Source organism: Neovison vison, chromosome 13 (assembly GCF_020171115.1).
Source record: "Neovison vison isolate M4711 chromosome 13, ASM_NN_V1, whole genome shotgun sequence".
NCBI classification, from domain to species: domain Eukaryota; kingdom Metazoa; phylum Chordata; class Mammalia; order Carnivora; family Mustelidae; genus Neogale; species Neogale vison.
In genome coordinates, this window is record NC_058103.1 from 134,471,886 (window position 1) to 134,487,754 (window position 15,869).

General features: G+C 41.3%; 1 protein-coding gene across 2 annotated transcripts in view; it reads left to right on the top strand.

The window, feature by feature from the left end:
• Positions 1 to 15,488, top strand: part of CERS3 (ceramide synthase 3) — a 107,511-nt gene extending 92,023 nt beyond the window's left edge. For both annotated transcript variants that reach the window (XM_044231162.1, XM_044231163.1), the window contains one exon: positions 15,097 to 15,488. In XM_044231162.1, the coding sequence (XP_044087097.1) occupies positions 15,097 to 15,264 (168 nt within the window). In that variant the 3' untranslated portion in view covers positions 15,265 to 15,488. The remainder of the gene's footprint in view (positions 1 to 15,096) is intronic.
• Positions 15,489 to 15,869: the final 381 nt, after the last annotated feature.

Genomic DNA, 15,869 nt, shown 5'->3' on the forward strand with positions numbered 1-15,869 from the left:
GCACCAAGAAGGGTTCTGATGTTCTATTATATGAGATCAGTGGAAGGAAATGGGAATGTTTAGTGGGAAGAGGATTTAACTGTCTTAATGTCTGAAAAACTGACCAGTGTTTGAAGGAAGTACCCAGACTCCTCTTGGACAATTACTCGGTCATTACTGGAGATGTATAGGCAGGAGTGTGTATGTTTTTTTGCTTGGGTTATCCAAAAAGGCATATCAGCATCAGTAGAAACAGGATCCGATGAGCTTAAAAGTCCTTTCCAAACACAGAGGGCTTTGGGCACTGTGTTCTCTCATGCATTAACCCATCTGCTCCTCCAACCTATGCCACTGCCACTTCTCCCCCGCACCACGCCCGCAGCCACCAGAGGTCTGCCTGTGGCCACTCTGAATTCCCTCTACCACTTATAGCAATAGGGTCTGCTGTTATATATCAACCAGCATCTCCCTTAGAGCAGAAGTTTTCTGAGTATAGACACCTTGTCTTTTTGAGTCACTGGTCTGCTCCCCATATCTCAAAAAGTGCAGCACAATGGCCTCTCTTTGGATTTACAAGTAAATAGAACTTCTGTGACCTGTGAAACTGATCATATGGTCCATGCTTCCTCCCTGACTTCATCTCAGGACAGGCTCCATCTTATTATGTTTTAGCTGTGTTGGCCTTTCTGATCCTTAAGCACCCTAAGCACCTCAGACTTTCCCCCACCCAAGGCCCTTTACCTAACTCTTCCCTGACCAGTCCTACTTAACCTTCAGGTAACAACCTTTGCCTTCCATTTCCTTCCTGATGTCGCCCCATCTAAGTGAGAGCCCCAATTTACACATCAGGGTATCTCTACTTCATAACACTTGTAAATGTGTAGCTTTGTATTTACTATTATGTGTTTGAGCTCTTGGGGTTTGGTTCTCTCTGTAGACCATAAGCTATCTCAAGACAGAGATATCAAGTCCCTGATATTTTGCACAATGCATGCACGGGGGCTCCAGAAATAATTTTTTGAACCAGTGGTTCTTAACTGGGGTGATGTCCAGAGACATTTGGAAATCTCTGGAGACATTTCTGATGGTCACAACTGTATCTAGTGGACAGAGACTAAGGATATATACTGTTAACTAGCTAATGGGTAGAACAGTCCCCACACAAAGATTGGTGTGCCCCATGATGTCAAGAGTGCCCAGGCTGAGTTTCATGGAATTAATAGATGAACTTATTTCTCTTTTGGCTGAGTTGCTTTGTGGTTGGAGGTGTTCCCAAATTATTTCTTGCTTCCTCACCTGCCTGTGTCATTCTATACAGAGGGAAGGTAGGCTATTCTGGAACAGCCAAACACACTATTTCTTGAGAAGCCAAGCTCTGCATTATTAGCTGGGTAGCATTTCTTCAAATGTAAATATTGGCAGTTAAAAATTACTCAAGTGATGACAGTTGCCAGCCATTTCCTTTTGAAATCAGGCAACTGCATTTGGAAAGTTCTGATGAATTGAGAGAATGAAATTGTAGCTTATTGTTCAGTTTGAACTGGAAGAGGATGATCACGTTTAGAACACTATGACTTCCCATTCCTTTGTGGTCATGTACAGTTTGAGTTGGGAAGGGCATAGAGGGTGAGGTAGGGTTGACCATGCCAGTAAGAATGAATGGTTCATTCTCATTCCCTTAAGGACCCTTCCTCTTGGTCATTTTTCACCTCTAACCCTTGTTGAGTGTTGGATCTAAGCAACAGAACCATCCATGTCCTGGGGTCAGCCAGTTCTCACCTCCTGCCCTTCACACACACCTTCCCCTCCCCTGGAAATCAGAGAATCCAAGTTTCAGCCACACAACTTCCCATCTCTAGCTCAAGGCACCGCACCCAGGAGGAAATCTTCCCAGGCTGTGACATATTGAAACGTTCTTACAGCTCCATTCAGTGCTTCTACACCTTCCTCCCCTCAGAGCATGGAGACACGCTGCTTGGACAGTGCACTTGGGAAAACTGGTGCAACTGTCCAAAGAAGGAGGAGACAATGGCTCTGGTAGCTGCTCCAAGGGCTGAAAGAATCAATGTCTCTGCATATTTTAACCATTCCCTGGCACACCACTTGGGAAACTCTGGCAGAGATTAGCCCCCACTATGCTCTAGCTGCCCAGCTATGGGCCATGATAATGTTCTGTATTCCCTTTTAGATGTAGGCTGGTGGTTTTCAGTTGTCTAAGAACAAACCATATTTTGTCCACCACTGCAGAAGAGCAGGTGAGATACTTTGTGAATTTTCCTCATTCAGTAATCTCGTCAACAGTGGCCATGTGGCTCCCCTGAGTGGAGGAAATACCACTGTCCCACAAGAACTATGTGAAGTGGCTGTCAAGAGTCTAGCTGCAGAGTGCTCTAAGTCAGCAGGGGACCTGGGGACCCAAACCCGTGCACTGTGTCTCAGAAGGCCAGCCGGCGTGGTATAGCCTGGCTGACTGATTTGCTTCAGTATTCTGAGGTCATAGGTGGTGGCCAGCCCATGGGCTAAGCCAGCACAGAAGCTAGATCCTGGCCATGGAGACATGATGCAGTTTGGAGGTGGCTGAAGACAAGAGCAGAGGTCTGTATCAAAGACCCTCATTGAGTGTGATGGGCTGGGAAGCAAGGTGTCCCATGCAGGGCAGGACTGAGGATGATCTGGAAGTTTTTGCCTGGAGCAACTGAGTGAATGGAAGTGCCATTTGCTGAAATATTGAAGACTGGGAAAGATGTTGAACAGAGAGACCAGCATTTGATGGGCCGGCTAGGCAACTGAGAGAAGATTGTCTAGCTGTGATCATTTGAAGCCAGGGAGAGAGATCCACACTGGGGTATAAATTTGAGTCATGGGCCACCTGGGTGGCTCAGTGAGTTGAATGCCCAACTCTTGTTTTCAGCTCAGGTTGTGATCTCAGGGTTGTAAGATCAAGTCCTGTGTCTGGCTCTGCACTCAGCATGGAGTCTGCTTTAGGATTCTCTCTCTCTCCCTCTGCCCCTCCCTCTGTTCTACTCTCTCTTTCTTTTTCTCTCTCTCATGCTCTCTCTCTCTCTCTCTCTCTCAAATATATAAATCTTTAAAAAAATTGGAGAGTCACTTGAATTTAGGTGGGATTTAATACTGAGAAGTTAGAGTCATTCATTCACTCTCTCATCAAATAGATACAAGCACCTACCGTGTGCTACATGAAATCACCTAAGAGAAACTAGGAAGGCAGATGGTATATTCTGGCATATCCCACCCCAACCCATTCCCCTCTCTCCCTCTCTCACTCTGTCAAGAGAATCACTGAAGCTGCATCTTCCCACCACACTTGTATGTACTTACTATGCTTGGGTATAGTCACAAACATTAGAGTATTGCTTCCATATTGGTCAACTTTGCATGAATGCTGTGACCTAGTGATCTAATTAATTAAGTAATGTAATTAATTAATTAGTAATCTAATGAACTTGATCTGTGATCTAATGTGATTCTGCAGCTTACTTTCTTCATTCTTCACATTCACAATAAATAAATGTAACTCCATAGATCAATTCGTTTAACTCCTCTGTGGTATGCTGTGAATCAGACATTCCACACTCTGGTTATCCTCCTGTTTATAGCCAGTTCTGTATTGTATGTACATTCTCATATCTGTTTCCTTAGGAACATATCTGAGTTTCTGGGTAGGATTCCCAAGTCAAGTTTACCGGATGCTACCAAATGATTCTTCAAACCAAATGTATTTCAACCTGAGCTGAAAACAAGAGTTGGACATTCAACTCACTGAGCCACCCAGGTGGCCCATGACTCTCAAATTTTTCCCACATCCTCACCAACTTTTGGTTTTATCAGACTTTTCATTATTTACCAGTTTGATGACTGTGAGATTGTATCTCATTTAGTTTGCACTTTCCTGTTTACTAAGATTGAATATTTTGTATAGTTTATTAGCCCCATCTGTAAATTGCCTCTTCATATCCTTTGCCTGCTTTTCTGTCACATTGGATATTTTCCTTTCTTAATGGAGCATATAATTTCTTTGTTGCATGCTGATATTTGAAACAAACTTTAACATCTCAGTTTTAATACACATTTTCTGGACTATATATATATTTTTTTTAATTTTAAGGAGCAAGAACAGGGGTGGTGGATAAGGGAAGGGTAGAGGGAGAGAGAATCATAAGCAGGCTCCATGCGCAACAAAGAGCCCCATGGGGCTTGATCACACAACCCTGAGGTCATGACCTGAGCTGAAATCAAAAGTCATATGCTTAACTGACTGAGCCACCCAGGTGCCCCTGGGCTACATACTTAATCCTCCGCCTTACCATGGTTATTTCTTAAGCCTTGGTTACCTAAATCCTAGTGGGAGTTTCTCTTTCTTCTCCCTCTCTCTCTCTCTCTCTTTTTTTTTTTTTTTTTTGTCAAAATCATTTTGGATCTTTGCCTGGGCAGAGTTGTTAAATTTCCAACCGTAGCAGAGCTGTTAAATTTCCAACCGTAGCATCTACAGCCATTTCCAAAGGACGCAATATGTAGCAAATTGGAGAATGCACTAATTTTAATGGTTTTAATCCCCAGAGCAAATTACAGTTATGAATTCAATCGTTTTCTACACCCATCACAATTTGATAATTGGTACAGAGTCTGGCACATTTTTAATTAATTTTTAGGTAATCCAGAGACTGAAAGAAAACCATGCATTTTTATCAAGAACCATGTAGGGGGATCTGAGCTCTGCGGCCACTAAGCTGGGTCCTCAGCTGGGGTGAGATAAAGTCCTGTAGCTTTTCTTTCTTTCTTTCTTTCTTTCTTTCTTTCTTTCTCTCTTTCTTTCTTTTTAAGATCTTATTTATTTATTTGACAGAGATCACAGGTAGGCAGAGAGGCAGACAGAGAAAGAGGAAGAAGCAGGCTCCCTGCTGAGCAGAGAGGCTAATGCAGGGCTCGATCCCAGAAACCGGGGGATCATGACCTGAGCTGAAGGCAGAGATTTTAACCCACTGAGCCACCCAGGCGCCCCTGTAGCTTTTATTTCACCTGGAAAATGAACATGTTTGGCAAGGCATCCTCTAACATCCACCTAGCCCTGACACTGGCTTCTTCTCTTAGAAGCTCATTTTTAAAAGCCTGTAAGCCCTAGCAAAAATGAATTCATTTCTTAAGGAAATTAGATATATTGATGGCAGCAAGCAAAGTGAAAAAAAAGCAATCCATGGAAAATAGAACATACAGTTGACCCTTGCACAATACGGGTTTGAACAGTGCAGTTCTGAACATGTATTTTCTCTTCCTTATGATTTTCTTAATAATATTTCCTTTTTTCTTTCTTACTTTATGGCAAGAATACAGTAGATGATGCATAGAACAAATAAAATATGTGTTATTCAACTGTTTATGTTCTTTTTTTTTTTTAAAGATTTATTTATTTATTTATTTATTTATTTATTTTACAGAGAGAAATCACAAGTAGATGGAGAGGCAGGCAGAGAGAGAGAGAGAGAGGGAAGCAGGCTCCCTGCTGAGCAGAGAGCCCGATGCGGGGCTCGATCCCAGGACCCTGAGATCATGACCTGAGCCGAAGGCAGAGGCTTAACCCACTGAGCCACCCAGGCGCCCCAACTGTTTATGTTCTTGATAATGTTTCTGGTCAACAGTAGACTGTTAGTAGTTAAGTTTTTGGCCAATCAAAAGTTATACGTGGATTTTTGGCCATGCAGGGCATCAGTGTCCCCAACCCCCATGTTGTTCAAAGGTCGTCAGTATTCTAGTTTACACTGGTGAACTGGGGCAATATCAAAGGCTGGCTCTGAAATTCAAGAGGAAACTTTCTGTGTATGCAGACCAGTCACAAAAACTGGGAATCATGAACAAGCCAATCTTTAGGGCATGTTTTCAGCAACTTGGATCCAAACTCCATAGAACGTAAGAGACTCGGTACTACTTTGACTTGTACTCGGGATGATAGGGAGTGGGGGCTGTGCCTGCAGTCTTGGTCCTGGTATTCTGTGTCTGAGAGCTATGACACCAACCAAAGCCAATTACCATGTGATATCACAGGTTCAAGCTTTTTTTTTTTTTTTTTTTTTTTTAAATGAGCTCCCGGATAAAAAAGAAATAACAGAGCTGAAAGACTGTTCATTGCTTTCAGGGTATTCCAGCGCTCAGATGCTTGAGTCTCTGAATGTGAGTCAGTTCACCTCTGTGCCCCCATTCCTGAAACCTGCCCTTCAAAGGGGTATTTTGACGTCAGCATGACTTTAACTGAAGAAAGCTGTTTTGGTCCTAATGTCCCCATTTCTTCTAGTGTATGGGACACCTTCAGACTGATGCCAATCTCCCTTCATGGTGACTGTGATTTCAACCCATCCTCTGACCACACATCTCCTCTGGCCTCTTGGAGTGCCAGGTAGATGATCTTTGCCAATATTCATGCCTTTTAGTGGTGTGGGGGCTCCAAAGCCCTGTTTCAACTAGTAACAGGGTCTCTCCTACATGAATAACTTCTTCTTCATTCTTTTCACCATCATTTTGTGTAACCAAAGGTGGAATTGTACAGTGAATTGTGGAATGAATTCCAATTGCGGAATGAATAATGTTGTTAATAATGTGTTCCAGAGGGCCCAGGTCATCTCTGGAAAAACTTCAGTTACATGCTAGATATCTTTCCTAATTCTAGAGAAAGGTTATCTACAATTATCAAATACTAATGTGCTCTCTGTAATGCTGAAACCCTCACCAAGGGGAAGCCCAGTTGGGCAGATCATGGTAAGCAGGTGAGTTGCCCTATGATTGGACAAGTGTGAGGACTGAACCAAGGAGCTATAGCCCTTCAGCTGCTGAAGCCCAGATCCAGCTCACTCTTCAAAGAAGGTTCTGGACCCTTCTTTACACCTGCATTTTCTTAGGCCTTTAATGATTTGTAGGAGGCTTCTGGGTCAACATTTGCATGAGACAAGTTCTCCTAGCCCAGTGACAATTAAAAGTGGGGGAAGGAGCAGGGCCAATGGGCAGAGAACAGTGAAAGGGAAGGGCAATGCAGGTTAAGAAAGTCGCTGATTTCAAGAAGGTTACTCACTGCTGCTGTGTAAGCAAAGTCTTGGCACTCCATCAAAGCACACAGGTAGTGTTTCAGAAAACAAGGTGGCTTGACCTTTAGCAAGTGTTGAATTTCTTGTTCCGTTAGAGCAAGCTCAACTTGGTTTTCATTTCTGTGAAGTGTTGTCATTACCGGGAAAGACTTGCAGTTGTGAAAAGGTGCTTTGCAGAATATGGATTACGATTCCTATCTTAAACTTGTCTGATTTCAGCAATGTGGGAAAGCTTCATTTTCCTGGCATACCCAAAGCCAGCCATTTTCAAACTGTGGGTAGCAGATCAGTAATACATCCGGAATTAGTTTCCAGAGCCTTGACCATCACTGCTGTAACTGACACAGAACAGACTAAAACATGGTGTGTTTGTCTCACGTAGTAAAAATAATTAATTGGGGATGCTTTTCATTATTTCAAATTTTATGCTTCAGAGTCAGGTACCAAGGGCAGACTCAGAACAGGGTGAAGAGATGTGACAAGAGCTGGTGCTCTGCTCAGTTGGAGGGGAGAGGGAGCTTTCTCATACGAACAACTGACGGCAAACAGAACCCAGCATCTGCCTCCTGGGTCCCCTGTCTCAAGTGTTTGTGCAAATGACTCCACCAGGGGTCTGTAGAGAACTGTAGTTCAGTTTCTAAGCTTCGAGTAGGGTTCTCATCCTGTCTGTCTTAGCTGTGCAGCCTTGCAAGGCTGAGCTCTGAGTCTTGCTTTTTCTCTTTTAAAATAGAGAGAGCAGCTCCAGTGTCCTTGGGTTATTCTGAGGAGGGAATGTTATTGTTCATACTAACTCCTTAGCCCAATGCCCAGGACATCAATAGCATGAGTGTCTACAGCAGCTTTAATTGCCAAGAACTGGAAGCAGCCAAGATGTCTCCCAAGTAGGTGAATGTACCCATAAACTGTGGTACCGCCAGATAATGGAATATTATTTAGCAATAAAAAGAAATGAGCTCATAAGTCATGAAAAGACATGGAGGAAACTTAATGCATGTAACTAAGTGAAAGAAGCCAATCTTGAAAGATTACCTACTGAATAATTCCACCTAGGTGACATTCTGGAGAAGACAGAGCTATGAGACAGTGAAAACATCAGTGGTCACCAGGGGTTGGGAGAGAGGGAGGGGTGAATAGGTAGAGCATAGAGGATTTTTAGAGCAGTGGCAAAAAAAAAAAAAAATCCCTTTAGGGTTTTCATTGCTGTTACATTTTATACAAGACAAAATTGAATATGAAGTTTTATCAGTAGTTGAATACCACGCAATTTCCAATTTACATTATTTAAGTTTGCATAATGTGTAACCACATGTATATCCATTGAACAAATTCTTATTGTCTGAAAATCCTTTTGGAGTTGGATTCATCATCCAGGGCCGTGGTTCTCAATTCTGTTGGACCCATACCCCCTTCACCAGCCTGAAATAAATTCCCGGGTACTACAACTCACCTATAATCATAATTTCAAAAAGCAATAAAACAGGGGCATCTGGGTGGCTCAGTCGGCGAAGAGCCTGTCTTTGGCTCAGGTCATGATTCCAGGGTTCTGGGATTGGGTCCTCCCTGCTCAGTGGGGAGTCTTCTCCCTTTCCCTCTACTGCTTCTCCCTGCTCATGCTCTGTCTCTCTCAGATAAATAAATTTTTAAAATCTTGAAAAAAAATAGCAATAGAATGCCACAACTGCAGTAGAAAAGAAATAGAAAGAAAAGCATTTCAGATAAAAACCAGCATTTCACATGTAATATGTGTGCTAGACAATACTCAAGAGCATCCCAAGGTCAACAGGTGCTGTGCTCGCTCACTGTGGAGACTGGGCATGACTGGGGCAGCTGTACACACACACGGGCATGCGGTACTGGGGACTCAGCGCTGGATGACTCAACACTGGGGACTCAGCACTGCCCCTCTAGTGTTGTCTGCCCTTGGTGACAAGGCTTTCTGAAATTGAGAAGCTCTGAACAAAACAAAGTATAGCCTTCCTTTGAATTGCACACATAGCTGCTTTCCTGGAAAATTGAGACTCTACTAAAACCAGGCAAAAATTCCTGCTTGAACGTAAGATGGCTTTAGGTGCTAAATGGGGATCCATGTACACTGAGGTCTGGCAGGATACTCGGATGTCATGAGCGTTTGTAGGATAGAGGGCATCCCTAGCCACTGCTTACTGAAAGTCAGTAATGCTCCCCAACCCTTGGGACCATTAGATGCGTTTAATTACCAGAAGGCTCATATGGTCCAGGACCCTGTCCTGGAGGGACGGTGCTGGAGATGCGGCTTGGGGTGATGGGGAACATCCTAGAGGACCTATTTATGTCTCAGGGGGAGCAGCTCCTTAAGTCCTGGAGAAACAGGCCAGTAGATGCTAGTCTGTTTTTCTGGAGAGAAATCCATTTCTTTGTTCCGACTCAAATGCCCCCTTGTTCCCTACAAAAGTCTTTAGAAGATGAAAAAGGAGACCCAAGGGGCACAGCCCATGAAAGTAATCGTCAACCAAGCATTGCTGCTCCCCAAAAAACCCCATCTGCCTTTCTCCATTGCATCTTAACTGGGGAGACACCAAGTTTGTCCCTCAATGTTTACCATGATTTTTGTTTATTTGGAGATCCTTGCTGTTTTGTTGTGGAAAAGAGCAGATCGTACAGAGAAGAGCCCAGGATATTACATTTCTGTAATTAAGGCAGCAGCACACATGTACGCTGGGTTTTTACAAAAGCCGTGTTTGCCTGAAGATTGTACACAGAGGAGGTATTTGGGTATATATACCTGGAAGTTGTCAGGTGTGGTCTGTAGGGCACAAAAGGAAAAAGTAATTCATAAGGCTCTGGTTGGCAACTTGAAAGATGGGGTGTCAGAAACCGGTGTTCATCTTCCATGGTCTTTTTCTTTTCCAGTCTGGGCTTAATAGGCCCTTGAAGGAGTCCCTGCATAAAGAAAATACAAAACATCCCAATCACCAACAGTAAAGGTAGCTTGACAACCAAAAGTCCTACATGAGGAAGACTTGTCATAGCAAACGTTCGTCGGGAAAACCATACTATTTGCAAGAATACTTTTAAGTTTGATTTTTAAAAATCATCAGCAAAATAGACTTTTTTCCATTGGTGTAAAGTTCTATGAGATTTTTTCTTTTAAAGATTTTATTTATTTACTTGACAGAGATAGAGAGAGATCACAAGTAGGCAGACAGGCAGGCAGAGGGAGAGGGGGAAGCAGGCTCCCTGCTGAGCACAGAGCCAGATGCGGGACTCGATCCCAGGACCCTGAGATCATGACCTGAGCCGAGGGCAGAGGCTTTAACCCCCTGAGCCACCCAGGCACCCCTTACAGTTATATCTCATTGTGGCTTTAATTTGCGTTTTCCTAATGGCTGGTGATGTTGAACATCTTTTCATATATATCCTTCTTTGACATCCTATATCCTCTTTGAGAAAATGCTTATTTTTATATATTTGCCCATATTTCTTTTTCTTTTATTTTATTTATTTGACAGAGAGAGATCACAAGCAGGCAGAGAGGCAGGCAGAGAGAGAGGAGGAAGCAGGCTCCCTGCTGAGCAGAGAGCCCGATTCGGGCGTTGATCCCAGGACCCTGAGATCATGACCTGAGCCGAAGGCAGTGGCTTAACCCACTGAGCCACCCAGGCGCCCTATTTGCCCATATTTCGATTGGTTTTTTTCTTATTATTGAGTTTTGACAATTCTTTATGATGCATACCTGTCAGCTGTAGGGTTGGTGAATATTATTCCTGAGTTTGCAGCTTGTCTTTTTATTCTCTGAATAGTGTCTTTTATAGTACAAAAGTTACATTTTGGTGAAATCCAGTTGATTAGTTTTTTTCTCTTAATGGAGTTTCTTTTTTGTGCCACATCTAGGAACTCCTCACCCAACCCAAGGTTATAGGTTTTCTTCGAAAAGTTTTAGTCTTATATTTTACATTTAGATCTATGATCCATTTGAGTCGGTTTTGTACAAGGTGTGATGTTTAGGTCAAAGTTTACTCTTTTGCCTAAGGATTTCTTACTGTTCTAACAGCATTTCTTGGAAACACTTTTTTTTCCTCCATTGAATTGCTTTTGCACCTTTGTCAAAACTTAATTGGCCATATTTGTAAGTGGGTCTATTTCTACATTCCCTATTCTGTTCTATTAATCTATGTGCCTGTCCCTTTGCTAATACCACCCAGTTTTGATTACTGTAACTCTACAGAAAGTTTTGAATTTGGGGAGTTGGAGTCCTCCAATTTTATTTTTCTTTTTCAGAATTGATTTAGTTACTCTAGTTTGTTTTTTCATATAAATTTTAGAATCAGATTGTCTCTGTGTACAACAAGTCTTGCTGAGATTTTCACTGATATTGTGTGGAATCAGTCTGGGATAATTAACATTGTTATTATGTTTAACCTTCCAATCCATGAACATAGTATGTGTCCCCAATTATTTAAATATTTCATCAGAGTTTTGTAGGTTTTACATGCAGATCCTATATGTCCTTTTTAGATTTATACCCAAATATTTTATTTTGGAAACTATTGTAAATATTACAGTTGAATTAAATTTAAATTTTGCTTTTAGTCAGACATTGCTAGTCATGTTAGTTTCCCGTGGCTGCTATAACAAAGTACCACAAACTTGGTGGCTTAAAAAAAACAAATTTATTCTCTTATAGTTCTGGAGGCCAGAAGTCTATAATCAGATTTGAGTTGAACTCAAGATGTCATAGGGTTGTGTTCTGTCCAAAGGCTGTAGGCGGATTCTATTCTTTACTTCTTCCAACTTCTGGTGCCTGCCGGCATTCCGTACTCATAATCACATTACTCCAGTCTCTACCTCTATCTTCACATGCCTCTTCTCTGTGTTGAATCTCCCATTGCATATTTTATAAAAGACACTTGGGGTAACCTTAGGGTATACCTGGATTATGCAAGATAATCTTCTCAATATCCTTAACTTAATTATACCTGCAAAAACTTTACCATATCAAGTAACATTCATAAGTTTTAGGGATTAGAACCTACTATCTTTGAGGACACTTTTTCAGCCTACTGGATTAGTGTTTAGAAATCAAGATGTGTGTGTGTGTGTGTGTGTGCGTGCGCGTGTGCACACGCTTTTGTATGTTGACCTTGTATCCTGCAACTTTGTGCTAACCTCACTTATGAATTCTAGCCGTTTTCAGTAGATTCTTTGGGATTTTCTACATAGATAATCATGTCTTCTTCATATAGGGATACTTTCATTACTTTCTTTCCAATCTGTATGGCTTCTATTGCTTTTTCTTACCTTATTATGTTGACTAGGACTTCCAATACAATGTTGTATAGGAATGGTGAAAGTGGATATTCTTGCTTTTTTCCTAATTTTAGGGGGAAAAACATTCAGTCATTCATCAGTAAGTATGATGTTACCTTCTCTTTCTTTGGTGCATTTTTTTAAAAAACATGAGTGGATATAAAATTTTGTCGTATGATTTTTTTGGCATCAACTGATATAATTATGTATTTTTTTCCTTCTTTACATTATTGGTAGGATTGATTACACTCATTGATTTCAAAATCTTCAACCAGCCTTGCATTTCTGGGACTAATCCCACTTCATTGTGATGTATTATTATTTTTATACATTACTGGGTTTGATTTGGGCTGTTTTTTTTTTCCTTTCAGCGTAACAGAATTCATTGTTTATGCACCATACCCAGTGCTCCATGCAATACGTGCCCTCCATAATACCCACCACCTGGTTCCCCCAACCTCCCACCCCCCGCCCCTTCAGAACCCTCAGATTGTCTTTCAGAGTCCATAGTCTCTCATGGTTCATCTCCCCTTCCAATTTCCCTCAACTTCCTTCTCCTCTCCATCTCCTTATGTCCTCCATGTTATTTTTTATGCTCCACAAATAAGTGAAACCATATGATAATTGACTCTCTCTGCTTGACTTATTTCACTCAGCATAATCTCTTCCAGTCCTATCCATGTTGCTACAAAAGTTGGGTATTGATTCTTTCTGATGGAGACATAATACTCCATAGTGTATATGGACCACATCTTCCTTATCCATTCATCCGTTGAAGGGCGTCTTGGTTCTTTCCACAGTTTGGCGACCGTGGCCATTGCTGCTATAAACATTGGGGTACAGATGGCCCTTCTTTTCACTACATCTGTATCTTTGGGTTAAATACCCAGTAGTGCAATTGCAGGGTCATAGGGAAGCTCTATTTTTAATTTCTTGTGGAATCTCCACACCGTTCTCCAATGTGGCTGCACCAACTTGCATTCCCACCAACAATGTAAGAGGGTTCCCCTTTCTTCACATTCTCTCCAACACATGTTGTTTCCTGTCTTGCTAATTTTGGCCATTCTAACTGGTGCAAGGTGGTATCTCAATGTGGTTTTAATTTGAATCTCCCTGATGGCTAGTGATGATGAACATTTTTTCATGTGTCTGATAGCCATTTGTATGTCTTGATTGGAGAAGTGTCTGTTCATGTCTTCTGCCCATTTTTTGACATGATTATCTGTTTTGTGTGTGTTGAGTTTGAGAAGTTCTTTATAGATCCTGGATATCAACCTTTTGTCTGTACTGTCATTTGCAAATAACTTCTCCCATTCCATGGGTTGCCTCTTTGTTTTGTTGACTGTTTCCTTGGCTGTGCAGAAGCTTTTGATCTTGATTAAGCCCAAAAGTTCATTTTCATTTTTGTTTCCTTTGCCTTTGGAGACATCTCTTGAAAGAAGTTGCTGTGGCTGATAACAAAGAGGTTACTGCCTATGTTCTCCTCTAGGATTCTGATAGATTCTTGTCTCATGTTGATGTCTTTTATCCATCTCAAGTTTATCTTTGTGTACAGTGTAAGAGAATGGTCGAGTTTCATTCTTCTACATATAGCTGTCCAATTTTCCCAGCACCATTTACTGAAGAGACTGTCTTTTCTCCACTATATATTTCCATTGAGGCTTTTTTAAAAATATATACACTCTTATTAGAGATATTGGTCTGTAGTTGTTCTTTCCTATATTGTCTTTTTCTGACCTTGATATTAGGGTAATTCTGGCCTCATAAAATAAACTGGGAAATATTCCCTCTTCTATCAAATGGAAGAGATTGGTGGAAATTTGGTGTTATTTCTTCTTTATATGTTTCATAGAATTTTCCAGTGAAAACTGCTGGGCCTGATGATTTTCTTTCCCAGATTTTTAGCTGATTTAATTTCTTTCACAGTTATATGACTATTTAGGTCATCTGTGCCATCTTGTGTGAATTTTGGTAGTCTGTGGTTTTTGAGGAGTTGGTCCATTTCATCTAAATTGTCAAATATATATGCCTAAAACTGTTCATAATATCTATAGTATCCATAGTAAAATTTCCTTTTTATTTTCTGGCAAGTTGTACCTTCTCTTTCTTTTTCTTTGTCAATTTTGCTAATGATTAATCAATTTTATATATCTTTTCAAAGAACCAGCTTTTGGTTTTATTGCTTTTCTTTATTATTTTTTCTGTTTAAATTTCACTGATTTCTTTATTTATTTTTCTCCTTCCTTTTGCTTGCTTTGGGTTTATTTTACTTTTTTTCTGGTTTCTTAAAATGGAAGCTCAAATTATTTGAGAATTTTCTTCTTTTCTAATATAAACATTTAGTCCTATAAATTTCCTTAAAAGCACTACTTTAGCTACATTTGACAAATTTTAATACACTGTATTTTCAATTTAGTACAAAATATTTTCTAAAAGCCCTTGTGACTTGCTCTTTGATCCATTCTCAAAGGTGTATTGTTTCATTTCCAACTGTTTTGAGATTTTCCTTTTTTTAAAATATTCATTTCAACATTAATTCCATTATGCTCTAAAACATGCTTTGCATGATTTCAATTCATTTTTGTTAAGATTGATTTTGTGACCCAGGATATATTCTACCTTGGTGAACTTTTGGTTTTTGAATATTGTGTTTTCTTTCTGAGTTTGGGATTTGAGTTTTCTTATTCACTCAAGCCACTTTCTGGAGGGTTAGCACTCACAGCCCATTCTTTTCTTTCTCTAGAACATCCAGGATGTGAGGAGTGAAGATGAGGATGAGGATGAGGATGAAGAAGAAGAGGAAGAGGAGGAGGAGAAGGAAGAAATCACCAAAGGCAAAGAGAGAGACTGTTTGAAGAATGGCCTTGGGGCCAACAGGGACCTTATTCCCAACGGTCAACATAGCCATTAGCTTGAAGCCCACGTAGCTCCTGGGGCACAGTGTGCTCTGAGGGCTGCTGGAAGCCAGAGTTGCTTCCCCCTCCATCCCTGTGGCCTACAGGAGCTACAGGGGCCCCCAATTCTGCCCTCCCCTCTTTTTAACCACCATGTTCCCTCCTCCCAATATGTATTTAAAAAAATGTTGTTCACTTGTGTTGAAACGTTAAATATAGCATCCCTATGGATTTTACTGCAGTTAGGACTCAGACTGGTCAAAGATTTCAAAGATTTCTCCAGAGAACCATTTTAGTTCAGTTGTGTTCATTCATGTATGTGAGCTTACTTGGTTGCAGGCCATTCCCCTTGCCACCTTGTTCACCCTCAGGATGGCCTGAGAAGTGCTAAGGTAACCCACTTTTTCATGTGTGTTCAGCCACAGAAAGGAGTTCATTTCTTTCCCAAAACAATGAGTTTGAGGAGGCAACACAGAAGTGGCAGAAGTGAGTGGACCAGGCTTCCAGGGCTCACTGGCCACTTTCTGCCATGGGCAGTTCTTTAAACCCTCCAAGCCTTGGTGCTTCATCCTCTCCAACAGGAATACATGATATTTGTCTTGCCTACCTCCCAGGGTTGGAG